This window comes from Indicator indicator, chromosome 2 (assembly GCF_027791375.1).
Source record: "Indicator indicator isolate 239-I01 chromosome 2, UM_Iind_1.1, whole genome shotgun sequence".
NCBI lineage: Eukaryota > Metazoa > Chordata > Aves > Piciformes > Indicatoridae > Indicator > Indicator indicator.
Genome location: NC_072011.1, coordinates 12,125,901 through 12,143,306, shown reverse-complemented (window position 1 = coordinate 12,143,306; position 17,406 = coordinate 12,125,901). Strand labels below are relative to the sequence as shown.

Sequence of the window (17,406 nt, the reverse complement as noted above, 5' to 3'; positions counted from 1 at the left end):
TTTTGAATATCCCCAGAGAGGGAGACTCCACAACCCCTCAAGATAGCCTGTTCCAGTGTTCTGTCACCCTCACAGGGAAAACATTTTTCCTCATGTTTCCATAGAACCTCCTATGCCTCAACTTCCACCCACTGGCCCTTGTCCTGTCATTGGGCATCACCGAGCAGAGCCTGGCTCCAACTTCTTAGCACTTACCCTGTACATATTTATAAACATGATTGAGGTCACCCCTTAGTCTCCTCCAAGATAAACAAACTGAGCTCTCTCAGTTTCTCCTCTCGTAAGGAAGGTGTTCCACTCCCTTAATCAGTTTTGTGACTCTGTGCTGGACTCTCTTAAGCAGTTCCCTGTCTTTTTCTGTACTGAAGGGCCCAGAACTGGACACAATATTCCAGATGCAGTCTCAACAGGACAGAGTAGAGAGGGAGGAGAACCTCTCTTGACCTACTAACCACAGCCCTTCTAATACAGCCCAAGAAATCAGGAAAAAAAATTACCAACTCTCTTACAGTATGTTTACAACAAGACCCTCTAAAGTAACTCCACATCTTTTTACATGTCAAGCTTCAGAAATAAGAAAACAAAATCACTTCTAATTCAAAAAAGCCTTGTCTACGGGTTTCAGATCCAAACTTCTTCAACTAAACAGCAGACACTGCCTGACTTAGGCCACAGACGCTGGTGCTTATTTGTCTCTTTTGATCAAGGAAGTTGCCTTTAGTGACTATATGCCTAACTCAAATGCCAAAACTTAAGAAGGATAAATATATCCATTTTGGATGAGTTACCTAGGGCAAGATTAACACTTCTTCCCTCCACCTCTGGCCTACACTTAAGTCTACCCTCAGAAATACTGTAATAACCCTATTGAAAACAATGGACCCATGTAACTGAGACAAATACATCCTAAAATCACAGGTAATTGGAGAGAAATCCCTATAGATTAAGCCCTGTTTATTATGCATGTTGGGCGTCCTTCTTCCCAGCTTTTAACACTTCCTGAAAGAAAATTCCCCACTCTACCAGGCCTCTATTTTCATAACTAATCCATTTCCAAGAATCCAAGTTGCTGCTTTGAGTTAGCAGCCAGATGAGCCTCTCTCTAGCAAAAATTCCTCTTTGACTAATTTGCTCACTATTTACAGCATTTGGTGCCTTAACTGCAAGGTTGATGGAGGGCTTACGGGCTTAAAGAGATCTTTCTTTTAAGATAATGAACTACAATGGTGATGATGGGGGTTTTGTATACACATAAAAGGCATTGAGATAGCATGGTAGCAAACACCTCGTGGAACACCAGATGAAGAGATAAGGGAAAGATAGATGATCTGATAGCTAGGTTACATCAGCTATTGTATTTTAGCACGTATGTTAAGCAAGAGGTACAGGGAAACTTGTTCAGATTGTGTCCTTGATAGAAAATGCCTGGATCCATCTCTGCTATTATCTTTCAAAAACTGAAGTTTTGGAAGGAAAATTTGACTGTCAGAGTCAGCGGACACTACACACTAGTGGTATTCATTCTGGAGCACATACCAGCTCCCCACATTAGGCTGCCTTGTGACCAAAGCAGACCAACAGGCCAAATTCACAGTATCACTAAGAATCTTCATTTTTCTCGCAAGCTCTTTTTTGAATTGTTTTTCCATCTTATGTTTTCACCTCCCTTACTACACTAGCATTATACAGCTCTGATAAAACCCGACTCTGTGCAGCACATTAAATTTATGACAACAATGAATTCAAGTATCTGGTTCTACGAGGACTCTAAACTAGAAAGGCTACACAATATTGCAAGGATTTATACCAGTCTTGGGGGGGGCACACTCAGAGTAAGGCATATAGATGTGCTACTTCTGCAGTCACCCCTCTGCTACAGGCTGAAACACCTGCAACATTTGTTCATAAAGTTGCAGTGACAACAGCTCCATTAGACTCAAATCAGTGTGCTAGAATTAAAATGGAAGTTAGAGCATCATTTATCAGCTATTTTAACCAGAGGCTGGTGTCTCTAAAGGATGCTGTAATTTTCCACTGCTTTCTACAAGGACAGGAATTACTTTTTTCTCAGTACATCCCTGCATCACTCTGTGATCCTGCGAGCGTAATCCCTTGGCACTAAAGCCTCTTATTGACAATGCAGTAAACCTGCTCTGTAAGCACCAGAAAAGGGAAATAAAAGATGTTCCAAATTAGTGTTTGGCAAAATATGACACTCAAATCAATTAAGATGTTTCCAAATCAACAGGGACTTCAGTCAATAAACCTCCTGTCAGAACAATGTCTCGCAGACCTGATAACAGTATTCAAAAGCTCCTGATTTAAAATCCCTGATGACATTGTTATTAAAGCTGTTATTCAGTTCCTTATCTATTTACTGCTACTTGTAGACATCACTTGTGGGGGCAGTCTGAAGTTTTTGACTGAAAGTTTTGGCTGTTACACATAAAACTTAATCACAAGGTCAGAGCTAAGAATTTGTTGGGGATTTATCAGAAGAAAATAACAGACTTTGAGATTTTGCTTCAGAAGACAGATGCTGCTAGAAGTGCCATTGCCTTCTGCACTTGGGGGCTATGTCAGTCTTGCAGTCCAAGGCTTGAATTCCATCTTTGTTTAATTAACCCAAAGTCAGATGTTACCAAAAATATTTGCAGAAGTTGGGGAAGCTTCTTTCCAGAGTCAGCCAAGTAATTCTAGGAACAGTTCAATCTGCTGCATCCTAAGGTCTTGAATCATCAAGTGATTCATTCAGCAACAAATTAATTGCCAAATTGAAGTTTGGAAGCACAGAATCTAATTCCTGAAGGATGGAGGTACTGAATTACATTCATAAATCTTCCTCCAGAGTGGACATTGAAGACTGAGACAAAATTAGAGGAAGAGAGCTCAGAAATTCCAGTTACCATGTGAACTGGGGGGGTCACCTATACTGAGAAGCCAGAATGTTATGCCTACTCTGTCCTGTACTGTTACAGCTGAGCCTGTGTCTTTCTGAATATGAGTCTGTCAGCAGGGCCCTGTTTTGAGTGCTGGCAAGGTGAGGACCTTGATGAGCATCTGGTTACTTTGTGCTGCTATAGCATGGAACACTGTTATTTGGCAGAGTCAAATAATTTACATCAGGTTAGTTACAAATCAAATCAGTTCTTTTTTTCTTGTCAGTAAGCAGCAGATCCTGGGGTTTTGTGAGATGGTTAAACTCTGACTAAAACCCAGTATCACGCCACTCTTAAGTGCAATATGAGACTATCAGAATGAACATACGGACCCAAGGTCCATGTAGGTCTGACTAGGTTACCAGCCACACCTGGTAAGGTGTGGTAAAGGGAGAGGGCAAGAACAGGCAACTATTCAGTGATTTGCCCCCAAAACAACCCTCCCAGGAATTTGTGGTCCAGGAACATTTCAAATCAGAGACACTACCTTTATAGTTGTGTCTTTTTGTTTGTTGGGGTTTTTTTGTTTAGTTATTGGTTTGGGGGTTTTCTTTGTTTGTTTTTGGTTTCTGATTTGATTTCCTGTTACTTTGCCTAGCCACTCTTGAACCCTGACACAGTTTAGGTGTGCACATATCCAGGGGCAAGGAGTTCTATAACTTTTAATATAGTTTGTGTGTCCCTTTGACTTTTATTTTCAATAGCCACCTTCTACTTTATTTTTATTCATTTTGCTTAGAAAAAATGATTAATTTAGAAGTGCAGGACAATTTGTCAAAGTTTTAGCCTAGGAAGAAAAGTAACATGAGCATGAAAAGCCACTGCTAATTTTTTGATTCTTCTCCTGGGTTTACTTTTTAGCTGTACATTCTGAGCCCACTGATTATACAAATTTGTGATTTGCAGCTTATAGAGATTTTCACAATGTCTGATGCTTTTCTATAAAAATCGCCTTTAAATAAGGGGTTCTTTGCTTTCGGTGCCTTTTCCTTCCTCATGTTCTCTCACCAACTGTTGAGGTGTTTACTGCTGTCATTGTAGAGAAAGGTTTTCAATCACAGAATCATTGAATAGTTTGGATTGGAAGGGACCTTTAAAGGTCTAGCCCAGTGAGCAGGCACATTTGTAATTGTATCAGGTTGCTCAGAGCCCAATCCAACCTGACCTGGAATGTTTCTGGGGATGGAGCTTCTACTACTTCTTTGGACAGTGTTTCACCAGCCTCCTCTAGAAGTATTTCTTCTTTTATCTATTCTAAATCTACCTTGTTTTGCAGAGTCTTAAAATCGTTTAGGCTGAAAAAGATAACTTTAAGATCACTGAGTTTAAAAACATTACTTCTCTGCCACAGCAGGCCTTGCTAAAAACTGCCCCCATCTTTCTTATAGGCCCCCCTTAGCCACTCTAAGGTCTCCCCGGAGCCCTCTCTTCTCCGGGCTTAACAATCCCAACTCCCTCAACTTTTCTTCAAAAGGAGAGGTGCTCCAGCTTGCCATCAGTTCTGCAGTCTTTTCTGGACTCATCCCAACAGCTTTAGGACACATGGGCATGTAAGGCAAACCTCGGACTTCTGAGAAGACAGTTCATGACTTTAAAACGCCGCAAGAGTTATACCCCGTCCCATGGGAGGAATTGCCTTCCACATGAAAAACGTGCCGCGAAGCGCCCGCCGCCGGGCCCGAGGACGAGCACCTCCGGCACGGAGAGACGGCGAGTAGCGTGCCGGCCGCGGGAGGCGGCAGGTGGATGCCGGAGGGAGGACGGAAGGGACAGTGGCTGCCCTCAGCGGGGCGCGGCCGGGGATGCGCGGCGCCGGGCCGGGCCGTGGCGGGCGGCGAGGCAGCGGAGCCGCGCGGGTGGGGGCGCCGCCGGGGCGCTGCCGGCGGAAGGCGGTGGGTGCCAGGACGGAGCGGCGTGCCGGTCCCACCCCGGCGCTGTCCGGCCGGCGTTGAAGCCCAGCCGGTAGCCGCAGCCCTCCGACCCCCGCGGGTAGCTACAGACCCCCATCCCCGCCCCGTCTGTGCTCCGTGGCCCGTCCTAGAGCCTTCTGAGAAGGGGTGTGCTGAACCCGCGCCGTGAGTGCGCGGCCGCTCGCACTGTGCCCTTGTGGCGGGGGGAGCGTGGGCAGGTCCTTCCGTGGGGCAGGGTTAGCCGCTGCCGGCAGGTCGATTAGGTCCGGAGTGGGCCCCCCCTTCCCCCCGCCTCCCCTCGTCCGTCCGTGTGTGTGTGCGTGCTGATTACAGTAATTTTGAGGGCGATGTTGCAACGGGGCAGAGTGTGCGGGGCGGCCCGTGCTGAACTTTATAACGCCGCTGCATGTCAGCCGTCCTCGACACTGCGTCCATAAACGGGTCAGCGGGAGCGGCGGCCGCCCTCGCCGCCTCCCTCCTGCCTGCGGGCTGCTCGGCCAGGAAGGGGAGTTATTTGGGATTACGGCGGCGGCCGGCAGCTCAGTTACATCCTCATCGCCGCCGCGCCGAGGCCGCGGTCTCGGCAGGAAGCGAGATGAGGGGCAAAGAAGAGAAGTCGTCGCTGAAAGGTGGGTTCAGCGATCTGCTGGCCGGAGACCCTGTTGCTGCCAGGAAAAAAGCACCTTGCGAGGAACGAGCCACTCCAGCAGCGTGGCCGTCCCGCCGCGGGGCATTAGCAGATACAGGGGGGGTGCCTGCGGGTTAGAGCAGGGGCAGCATTTGGCACAGAAAAGGGCCAGGTGACTTTGGAAAAGCAGCGGAACCATTGCCAGAAGATCAATCTAAAGCGGAGGCGAGGGCGTCGCCGGTCAGAGTAGGGGCATCGGCAAACAACGGTCATCAGCCACACTCGGGCTGCGCCGTGGACACTTGCAGGCTGCGTGGGGGCTCGCGGCAGAAAGAGAGGAGGGAGGGGGGTTGTAGCCCGTGGCAGGTTGTGCAGAAACAGCGGGGGAGGCTGTAGGAGCCTGCCTGGGGCTGGTAGACGCTTCCCTGTGCCCACAGATGGCAGGAGCGTCTCGGAACGGCAGCGCCGCCAGCGAGGCGGCTGGCGCCACGTCCTGGAACCCTGAGGGAGATGCCGGGGGAGCAGCGAGCAGGGGACGGGATCCCCGGTTGCCCTCAAAACTGCGGGCCTGGAGTAGTTTTTAACAGCAGCACTCCGAAAGCAGTTCAGAGAAGGCAGAGGAAACTTGATACTCCTATTCCAATCTGTCTCTTTTTTTTAATTTATTTTTGGTCATTTAGTTTATTAGGGTTTGGGGTTTTTGTGTGTGTGTGTCGTTTTCCGTTAATTAAAGAAGCAGGTTTGCTTTGTAACAGTGAGGAAAGGAGTAAGCGGGAGAAACTAGAGTCCTGCCAAATGCAGCCAGCTTTTCCCTCGCTGCTCCTGCCGCCCTTTCCTTTCCTGGCGCCGGCTCCCTTTCACTCCCCCCGCACTGTGGCGGCGGGGCCGAGCAGGGTTCCCCGCCGCTCCGGGAAGGACAGAGGCTACTCGGTGCAGAGACGAGTGGAGACCGCAAGCATCCCTCTTTGCTCGATCTCCGTAAAGCCTTTGCAGAGTTTTCTAAAACCTGTGCCAATCTCGCGGGGCCTAATCGCTCTGCTTGGGTCATCCGTCTCGCTGCTCAGGGTGAGCTGCAGGCTTTGACGGCTGCTGTGCGGGGCGTTTGCCATCACCCCCCACCCCCAGGCAGACGGAGCAGGCAGCTGCCAAGGCATGCCGCCCAGCGGCCCCGTGTGGTGACGGAGGGAGGCAGCAGCAACGAGTGCAGAGAGGAAAGAGGGAGGAAAAAATGTAAAAAAGACTGCGGGCTGCGGGAGGACGGGGGCACGTTGCAGCTGGTGTGGTTGGCCGCAGCCCAGCGCCCTCTGCTCCGGCAGCGAGCCGAAATACGCGCCTGAGTGACGCCCCGTCGGGTGGAAAGTTCCACCGGCGTGCAGGAGCCCGGCAGTCCCTGGCCTGCGAGGGCTGCAACGGGGGAGGACGAAAGGGAAGGAGGCTGTCATACCTTTGACTGTGCCTGCCAGCGCCCCATGGGAGGAGGTCCTCGTCATCTTTTTACCTTGAGTTTCGTGCATGCACCAGCACTCCGCTGGTGTCCACTAAGTCCCGGGTACAGGGTGTCCCAAATGACCGTGCATAGTGGAATCAAAAACTGAGGACCAGGTCCGTTTTGCGCTCTCCTCCAAGTTTAGGGGATTGGGATTTGCCCCCCTCCCCCCTCCCCCTTCTTTCACGTTTGGTCATTAAAAGGATTTTTTTTTTCTTTTCCTTTCTGTCATGTCCTGGCTGGGACCAGGGCAGTGCACAGAAGGGAAATTTGTTTGTTATATTGAAAATCGGGCAGGAAATCTTGTTCTCCTGAGTCACTGCGGCTCCTTCAAGGAAACGCCAGGGTTCCTTATCACCGCTCATCCGGGGCGGCGGGGCCCAGCAGCGGACGCGGGCTGCGGTGGGGAAAGGAGGGGCACGGTTTAGGAAGAGGTGCTCTTCCAGGACAGAGACAGAATTGAATTTTATATAACCACACAAAAATATGAAGGGCCGGAATAAGAAGGACAGCGAGAAACAGGGCTGTGGAAGGTTGATGTGGAGAAAAGGGAAAGAAAAAGAAAAAAAGGTCTGGTGGGTTTGCTAGTGGATGCCCTGCACGATAGGGATGCTTGCAGTGGGAGGGGAGCTCCACCGGGATTCTGCCTGGAGGTACGGCGATGGCAAAGACCGAGGCGCTCGTCCTGTCCCCTCCCGACGTCCTCGTAGGCGGCCACCCGCCCAGGACGTCGGGGAGGGGGGTCGAGTGTTGCCGCCCCGCCCCGGTCCCGCCCATCATTGCTGCCACTTAAGCGCCGTCGGGTGCTTCGCAGAGGCAGAGCGTTGCTGAGAGGCGGTGGTGGTGTGGACTTCTTATTTATTGCCAACTTCGCTCCAAAATGACCGTGAAAGCAGCCGATGCGTCTGGTTCTACCTTGACTTACTCAAAGATGAGGGGGATGGTGGCTATCCTTATCGGTGAGCGACAGAGGGGCTTCTTCGACGATGCTCGGGAGGATGTGATTTTTCTGGCAGTATGGCTTAACGATTTTATTTCTCCTTTCGCTGTCCTTTTACGTTGTAGCTTTCATGAAGCAGAGAAGAATGGGGCTGAACGACTTTATTCAGAAGATAGCCACAAACTCCTATGCATGCAAGCAGTAAGTATCAGAAATTTTGCCCACATTTCAGTTACAATTAGGAAAAAAAATACAAAAAAAAAAAAAAAACAAACAAAAAACAATGAGGTTTGTTTACTGTAATGCCTCTAGCATGACTGTTACGGAAGAGTTAATTGATCTTCTTGAGGTATTACTCATTTGGCAGCAGTTCCTGTGAGATGGGTTTGGGAGAAATAAGTCAGATGGGATTTCTAGGCACCCATCCGTATTTTGAACTGTACTTACAGTATACGTACATTTCTTTGCATGACAGCATTTACTTGATCTACATTAATTTACTCCTTAAGTCGAATAGATTGTTTCATTTGCCTTCTGGAACAGCCCAAAGTAAAACTCATCTTTTACGTTATGTGCATGCCCTCTGGTGGAAAGATCTGCCTGATGCATCTAGTAGCTCTTCTAATCATGCATATTCTTATCCTTGCAGCCCTGAAGTTCAGTCTATCTTGAAAATCTCCCAGCCTCAAGAGCCTGAACTTATGAATGCTAATCCTTCTCCACCGGTAAGTAGATTTTCCTCACTGAAGAATTTTTAGAACATCAAATCGGGCAGTAATAGAAGTGGAGCAAAATTAGAATGCAAACAGAGTGTTACTTCTGTTCAGCTTGTAGCATACTGATGTAACTGGGGAAAAAAGAGTAACCCAGTTAGAGTGGAACTTTTGGTGACATAGAGAAGAAGTTAAAAAAAAAAAATCACTAAAACTGTATTAGCTGTTACTTCCTTATGGGATGTGGCTAAGACCTCAACAAGAACTTTTGAGTAAACTATGACTGTTATGTTCTACTTAGGCAGTACATAAGCATTTAAGCTATGTGGTAGAGATGAATATTAAATTTGTGGTCTTAAGAGTGCTAATCTTCGTTTTTCAGGATCAATTTATTTATATATATTTTTTACTACCAAACTTCTAATAAAAACTCATTTTTTGTCTATTTTTCTAGCCCAGTCCTTCACAGCAGATCAATCTTGGTCCATCATCCAACCCACATGCCAAACCATCTGACTTTCATTTCTTAAAAGTGATTGGAAAAGGCAGTTTTGGGAAGGTAAACATTAATTTTTGTCTTGTTGCAATTTATTTATTCGTCAGTTCTTGTTATGTCATGTCCAAGAGTTGGGTTAGTATTGGCTTTGGTAAATTGTGGCAATTTAAATGGACCCAAGCATGTCATGCTGCCCAATGTCAGGCTCCCTGCATAGCTGTGGGGAGAGGGAGCAGGGTGCTGTGTTTGAAAGAGCCAGGGAGTCTGGTACACTGGTGCTAGGAAGAACATATGCTTTGTTTTTGGAAGAGAAAGAAGCAAAACGTAAAACCTTCAGGCTAGATCAATCTGCAGGAGTGGTAATAACAGCATGAGGCTTGCACATTGAGCCAGAGGGATGTAGTTAACAGAAAGTTGTCTCAGCAGCTAACATAAAGGCACTTGTGTTTACAAGTTGTTCTTATTTCACTATTGCTCAGCTTTGGGATTTTGTCCTCTTTCAGGTTCTTCTGGCACGGCATAAGGCAGAAGAGCAATTCTATGCTGTTAAAGTTCTGCAGAAAAAAGCAATCTTGAAGAAAAAGGAGGTAAGCTGCTGCTTCATGATGCCATTGTCACATCCATCAAATGTATTTTTACTACTATTACTAAGCAAGTGTACTAAACATTGATGATCTCTTATGTTTTCAGGAGAAGCACATTATGTCAGAGCGCAATGTCCTACTGAAGAATGTGAAACACCCCTTCCTGGTTGGGCTTCACTTTTCCTTCCAGACTGCAGACAAATTGTATTTTGTTCTAGACTACATCAATGGTGGAGAGGTAAGCAGCAAGAAAATGAAATAGTATTTCCTATCATGTGCACAGTGGTAGGGTAGACTTTTTTCACCCTTCCTTTTAAATATAAAAGAATTACAAGGGGAAAGGTCAGAGGGGGGGAGAGTTAGTAGATTGAATGTTTACAGCCTGCCAAGTTTTGAACTACCAAAGGTTCATTAGGCCATTTCCTGCTATTGTTCTCCCTCGCTATATATGTTAAGTCTAATTAAGCGCATTGTTAACGGGCTCTGGCGCCATGTACACAACTTTGTTCTCTCTGTCTCCTGTAGTTGTTCTACCATCTCCAGAGGGAGCGTTGCTTCCTGGAGCCGAGAGCCCGTTTTTACGCTGCTGAAATCGCCAGTGCACTGGGCTACTTGCACTCCCTGAACATTGTCTATCGGTAAGCAACCTCCTTCAGTTTATCAGACTGAACAAAACGTGCTTTGTTGAATAGACATTGAAAAATTGATCTCATTTTGAGCTCAGAATTGCTTTTAGTGTTTTTCTTTTTCCAACTTAGCGAAGTTCTGCAAACAGTTGCACCTACACTGTTCTCAACTGTAGCTCCTCTAATGACAGCCTGTCTTTCATCTCCTTCTACAGTGACTTGAAGCCAGAGAACATCCTGCTTGATTCACAGGGCCACATTGTCTTGACTGACTTCGGACTCTGCAAAGAAAACATAGAGCACAATGGCACGACCTCCACCTTCTGCGGCACGCCAGAGGTATGGCCAGTCAGCCCACCTCTCACAGAGCAGCAGCAAGTGCTGATCTGTTGGTGAAAAACAACATCTCCTGTGTGTATTTATGTCTGGTTAGACAAGCAGGGAAGTGGGTATTATGGGTCTTGGAATACCAGGCTGCCAGTGAGGACATGTAAGACACCCTCTGGTACCTTAGATATTGCTGGAATTCAGTAGGGCGCTTTCACTCAAAAATGGGGAGGCTTTCCTGATTACAATGAACACTTTGGCTAACATGGCTCTCTTCTTTCTCTTACACAGTATCTTGCTCCTGAAGTTCTTCACAAGCAGCCCTATGATCGGTCTGTGGACTGGTGGTGCCTTGGAGCAGTCCTGTATGAGATGCTTTATGGTCTGGTAAGTAACAAATCCTTCATGACAGATCAAACTAGCTTACTCGTCCTTTCCCCACAGGAAACCCCGTGTCTGCCTGTCAGTCTCATTAACCTGGGTCTCCTCTTCCCACAGCCACCCTTCTACAGCAGGAACACAGCAGAAATGTACGACAACATCTTGAACAAACCCTTACAGCTGAAGCCAAACATTACCAACTCGGCTAGACATCTCCTGGAAGGTCTTTTGCAGAAGGACAGGACAAAGAGGCTTGGTGCCAAGGAGGACTTTGTAAGTGCAAACTGGCCAGTGTCTGTGGGCAGCACAGAAGGGATGACTAAGCCATACTGTTTACATTAGCTTGGGTCTGAATTAATCGATTTTTCTCTCTGTAACAGATGGAGATTAAGAATCACATCTTCTTCTCCCCAATTAACTGGGATGATCTCATTAATAAGAAGATTACACCTCCTTTTAACCCAAATGTGGTATGTATCTCTTCTAATTATAGAACTTCTCTTGTCTTTGTGGGGTACCCAGGAGCTGGGGAAACCTGGCTGGATGGCTGTGTTTGGGGAGCAAAGCTTTTTCTTCCTCAGTGGTTGTGCAGGCAAGGTTAAAAATAAGCAGTAGCTGAACTTTTGCTGATGAACAATCTAAATTTAACTGGGTTTTTTTTGCATCTTACATGCTTTGTTTGCCTTGCTATTTAAAAATAATTCCCATCATTTCCATTTTATGAAAGGGGAAGGTAAAGTTTAGAAAGCAAGTAGCTTCCCAAGTGTGGCTTATTGGATGCTCACATCTGAAGAGAAGAATCTGGTCATAGAGGTTGTTCTCTTTCACTTTCTGAGCATTTTCTCTAAGCTAAATTTAATAACCAGCCCAGAGATCAAAGTCCTCCCCCTGCAAAATGCTGCTTGGCAGAGTGGTGGTGTATTTGGTTCTGTTGCATGAGCTTAGTTGGAGGGTAATGTATTAAATTGAATCATCTTGCTTTTAGTGAGATCATATGCACCAAGATATACACAAGAGGGTCAAACTAAAACTCGCAAAGACACAATGTGATTCTCAGCACAAGGCTGCTCATCCCCATTTAGAATGGAAAGTTTGTACTTATAAAACATTTTGGTCTAAGTGTTGCATCTTTCCTTTTCTTCCCTTTCTGCAGAGTGGCCCCAATGACCTGCGACACTTCGATCCGGAGTTTACCGATGAGCCGGTCCCCAACTCCATCGGACAGTCCCCAGACAGCATTCTCATCACCGCCAGCGTCAAAGAAGCTGCTGAGGCTTTCTTGGGCTTCTCCTATGCCCCACCCGTGGACTCTTTCTTGTGAACGTTTTTCTTTATCTTTTTAAATAATAATAACAGCAACAACTATTATTTTTATTTTTGTTTGGCCTTCTGGTGGAACTGCCAGTTGACCAGTCATCTTGAAAGAGAATTTGCACATTTCCACCATGGCAGCTTTGCAGCCTTAATTTCAACTACACTGTTTGCTGGAAGCTATTTTGAAGAGCACATCAATCTCTAAAAGAGCTTTACAGGCTTTTCATTTCATTTGTTCTTCCCCCAAAGTGGTGCTGTCTCCTTGGGAAAGAAAAACAAGAGTGACTGCTGCCACAGACTGCTGTGGCAGATCATAGGAGTAAGAACAAGCCGGTTTGAAATCGTGCTCTGAAAAGCCTTGCCTGAAGATCTGTCTGAACGTGATAAGGATATTATGAAATGTGCCTTTTTCTGATGAGATCTTGTGAGCGCCAAAGCTTTCCTTGTTGCAGATTGTGTTTCTCAGTTCATTTATGTGGGTTTACTATGTGAACAAATGGTATGCGTGTGGTCTGCGTACTACAGATGGACTTAGTTGAAAGCATCAGTGTGACACTTGCAGGATACCACAATGTGGGGCATTGTTTGTTTCTTCCATATTTGGAAGATAAATTAAGTGTAATTTTGAAATTTCTTTTGTAAATCTATACAGTCAACTAAAATTATTGAAATGGGCTCACAATTACTTGTATCCAAATGCTTGAAGAAAGCATTGCTGCTATGAAAAAGATTTCTATTTTTAGAAAGGGTTTTTATGGACCAAAATGCCCCAGCTGCAGTCAGTCAAAGCTGTTGGTTTATTTTTTTTTCTTTTTTTTTTCTTTTTTTCTTTTTTATTTTCCTTTTTAAGTTTAAAAGATGTCATCTGTAAAATGGGCATTATTTATGGTTTTGGGGTTTGGGGATTTTTCATTCCTGATTGTATGTATTGTAAAAAAGATCTGTACATTCAGTTGTAACTCTAGATGTATATTTAAACTTACAGACTTACTCGTAATGTATACCATCATTGTAATGTAATATAATTAACATGGTTACATGTATCATACTTTTTTTTTTGTGACCAAACCCATTGGTTTGCAGTAAAATCCTGAAAAATACTTCCATAAACTCGTCATTTTTTTATTTTAAAACAAAGATTTTTCTCTCTGAAAAATTTTAGCCAGCTTTGAAAAACAAAAGTTAGGAAAAAATCTGAGCTGTCAATCAGCCTAAGTTACCTGTGTAATTTTTCTGAGATGTGTGATGGTTGTTCTGTCAAAACTGCAGCTTGGCAAAACACTTGGGTCTTCCAACTGTGGGTGTTGGAGTGGGTGTGTGTCAACGTGAGTGCTCTGATGTGGTACAAATGTTCACACTTTTCAAAACGAGTGAATGTGCTGCTCTCTACTGTGGACAAAGCATAACTACAGTTGAGCTGTTCTAAGACTATGCTGCAGGCATATGCTAAAAGCAGGTTTTCTAACAGTGATGGAAACTCCCTGCACAGGAGTCCATCCTGGAGCATCAAATGTTGCTGCTATGACTTGGAGTAGATTTAACATACCCTGAGTTTACCAGTGTGCCAAAATCTGTACTGGGGAAGTACATTTCACTTAACTGATCACATGCTCACCTGGGTGAGGTAACCCTGACTATTCATCTAAAACACAGCTGTTTGATACAGATTTTTATTACTATGTACTAGTGGGTGGCCTGCAAGAGGGACTTTCAGCTAAGAATGAAGAATTAACCATTTTTTGAGTGACCCCATGCAATTTCTTAACAGTGATGAATGGTTTCATTTTAGAAGGAGCTGGGTGTCTGCACCTCATTTACAGCTTTCATCTGCTGCCTGCAGTTGGTGATCTTAGCAATTCGGAGAATCATTTGAGTAGTTGCTGAGAAAAGCCTGGACAGAGTCAGCTGTTGTCCAGGCCACTATGATAGCAGCGCTAGCAAAGGTTGAGAGTTATGCTTCCAACATAAAAGCATGCAAGTAACTGCATCTTTTATTATCCATTGGGTACAGGAATAAAAAAAAAAATAAAAATCTGCATGGCTTCAGCTATCAACTGGGAGACTACACACAGAACTGAAAATGCTAATTTATGGCAGCCAAGAAACCTCCTTTCTTTCAGATCATGTTAGTATAATGAGAGATGCAGTCACATCCCCCTCACACTCCCAACAGTCTCAAATTCATGTTCAATAACTCTTTGAATAGAGTACTGACAGTGTTATACTGTGCCTGAAACACCTTTTGTGTTGATCACTTGTAGGCTAGAGACGTTGAACTCTATAGTACTAACTTGCTGCTCTAGAAAATGAAACTGCACTTGCTAAGCACTGTAATTTTGCGATAGGCATTATCTTTGCCCCACATTTCCCAGGCGTTAGCAAGATTGTACGTGCAGATATGTGAGCAGAGAGCTGCAGCCCTAGGGTAACAAAACATTAAATACTGTCTATAGTTAAAAAAAAACACACACAAAAAAACCAACAACAACAACAAAAACCCACCCTAATGCAGTCATAAGAAGTATGGAAGTTCAGCAACTCAGAGGTGTACATTTGGTGCCTTTCATCTTTGCTACATGTAGGGTATGATTATGGTTTACTTTTTAAAGACAATGATTGTAATTTTAACTCTTCTACCATGCATAGGCTCATTATGAGGCTGCTGCTTTGTGCAGAAGTCTGCAACAGCTAGCAATGAATATTCCACATGTGCCACCTCAGTCTTTTAGCGTAGAAAAGGTGAAAAGTGTCCATGTTTTTCATCTCCCTGTATTTGATGCCCTGAAGTCATGTCTGAACGGAGGGTGCCCATGACAGTCAGCTCTTTTTTCAGTTTGTTCTTTGTTTTACAGAATTCCTTGTCTTTAATGTCTGTATTTCCTTAAGAGAAAATTATCTGAACTAAGAAGCAAAGGGTTAGGACTTCTGAAATCCCCACTGACACAGGAGTTATCCATTGTTTTGACTGAGAGCTAAATCATTGGTTTAATTTCATCCATTTATAAAATGGAAGCAATCATCCAAATTTTCTGCTGGTGGTAGTGTTGTAACTGCCATCAGTTTGGCTAGCTTTTCTTAGCAGAATGGTTGACCCAATGAACAAATCATTAGATGGTATTTAAAACAAGCATGATATTTCATAAGATGAGCACCCCCGGGCTCTTGTATGCCCCTTGGATGGAGTGTGTTGATGACACACACAAACATTCAAATACATAAATTCAGACATCTCATGTAATTTAGTCTATATTACTTATCTCTGTATGCCATGAGACATACCATTTCATGAACCTTATGAAAATAAGTGAAGCTTCTTAGTATTTTTGTTGTGCTCCTTCTGTAGTCAGCAGGCAGTTACTTCTGGAGGGCAGTCTGGATCTTGAGTTAAGCAGGAGATGACTGTTTCCTCCCTCAAAGGTTTTGAAAAAGCACTGTATCATATGTACACTTTTCATAAACTGTCCGTAAAATGTAATGAAGAAAACCAAGACTCTTGTACAGCCTTGCACTCCCACTGTAACATTTCTACAGATAGGGGGAAAAAAAAAAAAAAAAGAAGAAGGAGGTTGGTCAGAAAAGAGCTCTGGGTGGTGGTCGTAATTGAACATTTTATTTGGGTATCTAAAGTTAGGATAGATGAATCCTGGCCCACCTGGACTCATCTAAGTGGAATGAAATATTCCACATCATTACTTTCTTATTTAACAGCAGTACCAGCTCTGCAGATGTTTATGTGATACCACATGGCTATGGTTAGCCCAGGAGAGCTACTAAGATGGATTATAGCAAAGAAGGTTTCTGGCACTTCTCATATTTACAGCTTCTTATATCACGACCAACATACAAAGATCAGGATAAAATTTTCCATGCTGGCTGGAACTGTCTATGGAAAGTTTCTGCAAAAATGCTTCCAAAATTACTTTCCAAAAAAATGAGGGCTAAAAACAACAAAAAAATTTACTATTTGAAAAAGAAAATTTTGAAGAATTAATACAGATAGGAACTCCATTTATGTTTTAAATTAGAGCAAATTTGGCCAGCAGATTTCGCCAGTATCAGGTAAAGTTTTCAATTAAAGTTCTTTTTGAAAGACTGAAATTCAGTAGTTTGTGGGTTTCCTGTACAGGTATGGGCACTGCATGTGTGTAATCACAACATGTTTCTCTTTGGTCACCTGCAGTTGCCTGAAGTGAGTTTTCCAACTCTGGAAGTTTGCAAACCCTGGAAAAAGCGGGGCGGGGGTGGGGGGAGTGGGGGTCTGTTGTTTACGCAGAGGTTCCCTCCTGCTCCATCTGTTGGAATAACAGAAAAGAGTGGAGACCTCTATGCATGGCGAGCCTGGCCTGTGCTGCACTGGCCAGGGGCCTTTACCCTGGTGTCAAAGAACTGGAAGAAAGGAGCCAACATCCCCAGCAGATGATTTCTGCCAGTCGCACCTGGGTGGTGTCAGCCTGGACCAAGGGTGACACCCTGTGGCCATCGCCGTGCAGCACCGATCTCGTCGCTCCAGCTCCTCTTCCACAGGCGTCACTTCCCGAAGGCAGCGCCGTCTTCTTTCCTTTAGCTGTGCGGCCCTTAATAAGCCCAGACAAACCCTTCCCCTGTCAGGTGCAGGCTTCTCTGTAGCATCCCTCTCCGCATCCACCTGCCTTTGAGATGCACCCAGTTAATGTGACACTCTTCTCCACGTTATTTTTCCAATGCACAGATTGTTGACTGCTACAAAAAACAATGTTCATTTGCTTCCCTGCTCCCTGTCCTCTGGCAGGCAGGAATAAGGAGCACTGGATGAGCAATAGCAGGCAAGAACCACTTTGCAGCATGTCCATGGACTTCTTCATTAGTTCTGTATTTGGGAAGATTGAGCTGTTTAGTAAATGGTCCTCCTTTTATTTTGGCCTGTTTATTGAGTAAGGTCCATGCAGGAGGAGGTGAGGAACTTGGTACTCTATGAATGGTCTCTCATGTGTTGGTGAAAAGAAGATATCCCACAATTCAGGCCATTTTCCATGAATGCTATATATGAAGCACACAAATAAGTGGTTTATAGGATAAGGTCTAA

General features: G+C 45.0%; 1 protein-coding gene across 3 annotated transcripts in view; it reads left to right on the top strand.

Annotated features, from left to right (window-relative positions):
- The window catches only part of SGK1 (serum/glucocorticoid regulated kinase 1), an 82,965-nt gene extending 69,532 nt beyond the window's left edge, over window positions 1–13,433 (top strand). Inside the window, exons 1-13 of one of the 3 annotated variants that reach the window (XM_054398132.1) lie at window positions 7,605–7,616; window positions 7,778–7,922; window positions 8,029–8,104; window positions 8,553–8,628; window positions 9,071–9,175; window positions 9,616–9,699; window positions 9,803–9,934; window positions 10,222–10,334; window positions 10,538–10,661; window positions 10,941–11,036; window positions 11,148–11,303; window positions 11,411–11,500; window positions 12,184–13,433. In XM_054398132.1, the coding sequence (XP_054254107.1) occupies window positions 7,844–7,922; window positions 8,029–8,104; window positions 8,553–8,628; window positions 9,071–9,175; window positions 9,616–9,699; window positions 9,803–9,934; window positions 10,222–10,334; window positions 10,538–10,661; window positions 10,941–11,036; window positions 11,148–11,303; window positions 11,411–11,500; window positions 12,184–12,351 (1,299 nt within the window). In that variant the 5' untranslated portion in view covers window positions 7,605–7,616; window positions 7,778–7,843 and the 3' untranslated portion in view covers window positions 12,352–13,433. Of the gene's footprint in view, window positions 1–5,388; window positions 5,479–7,604; window positions 7,617–7,777; window positions 7,923–8,028; window positions 8,105–8,552; window positions 8,629–9,070; window positions 9,176–9,615; window positions 9,700–9,802; window positions 9,935–10,221; window positions 10,335–10,537; window positions 10,662–10,940; window positions 11,037–11,147; window positions 11,304–11,410; window positions 11,501–12,183 lie in introns of those variants that run through there. The other 2 variants (XM_054398140.1, XM_054398124.1) reach the window with 2 other exon arrangements.
- Window positions 13,434–17,406: the final 3,973 nt, after the last annotated feature.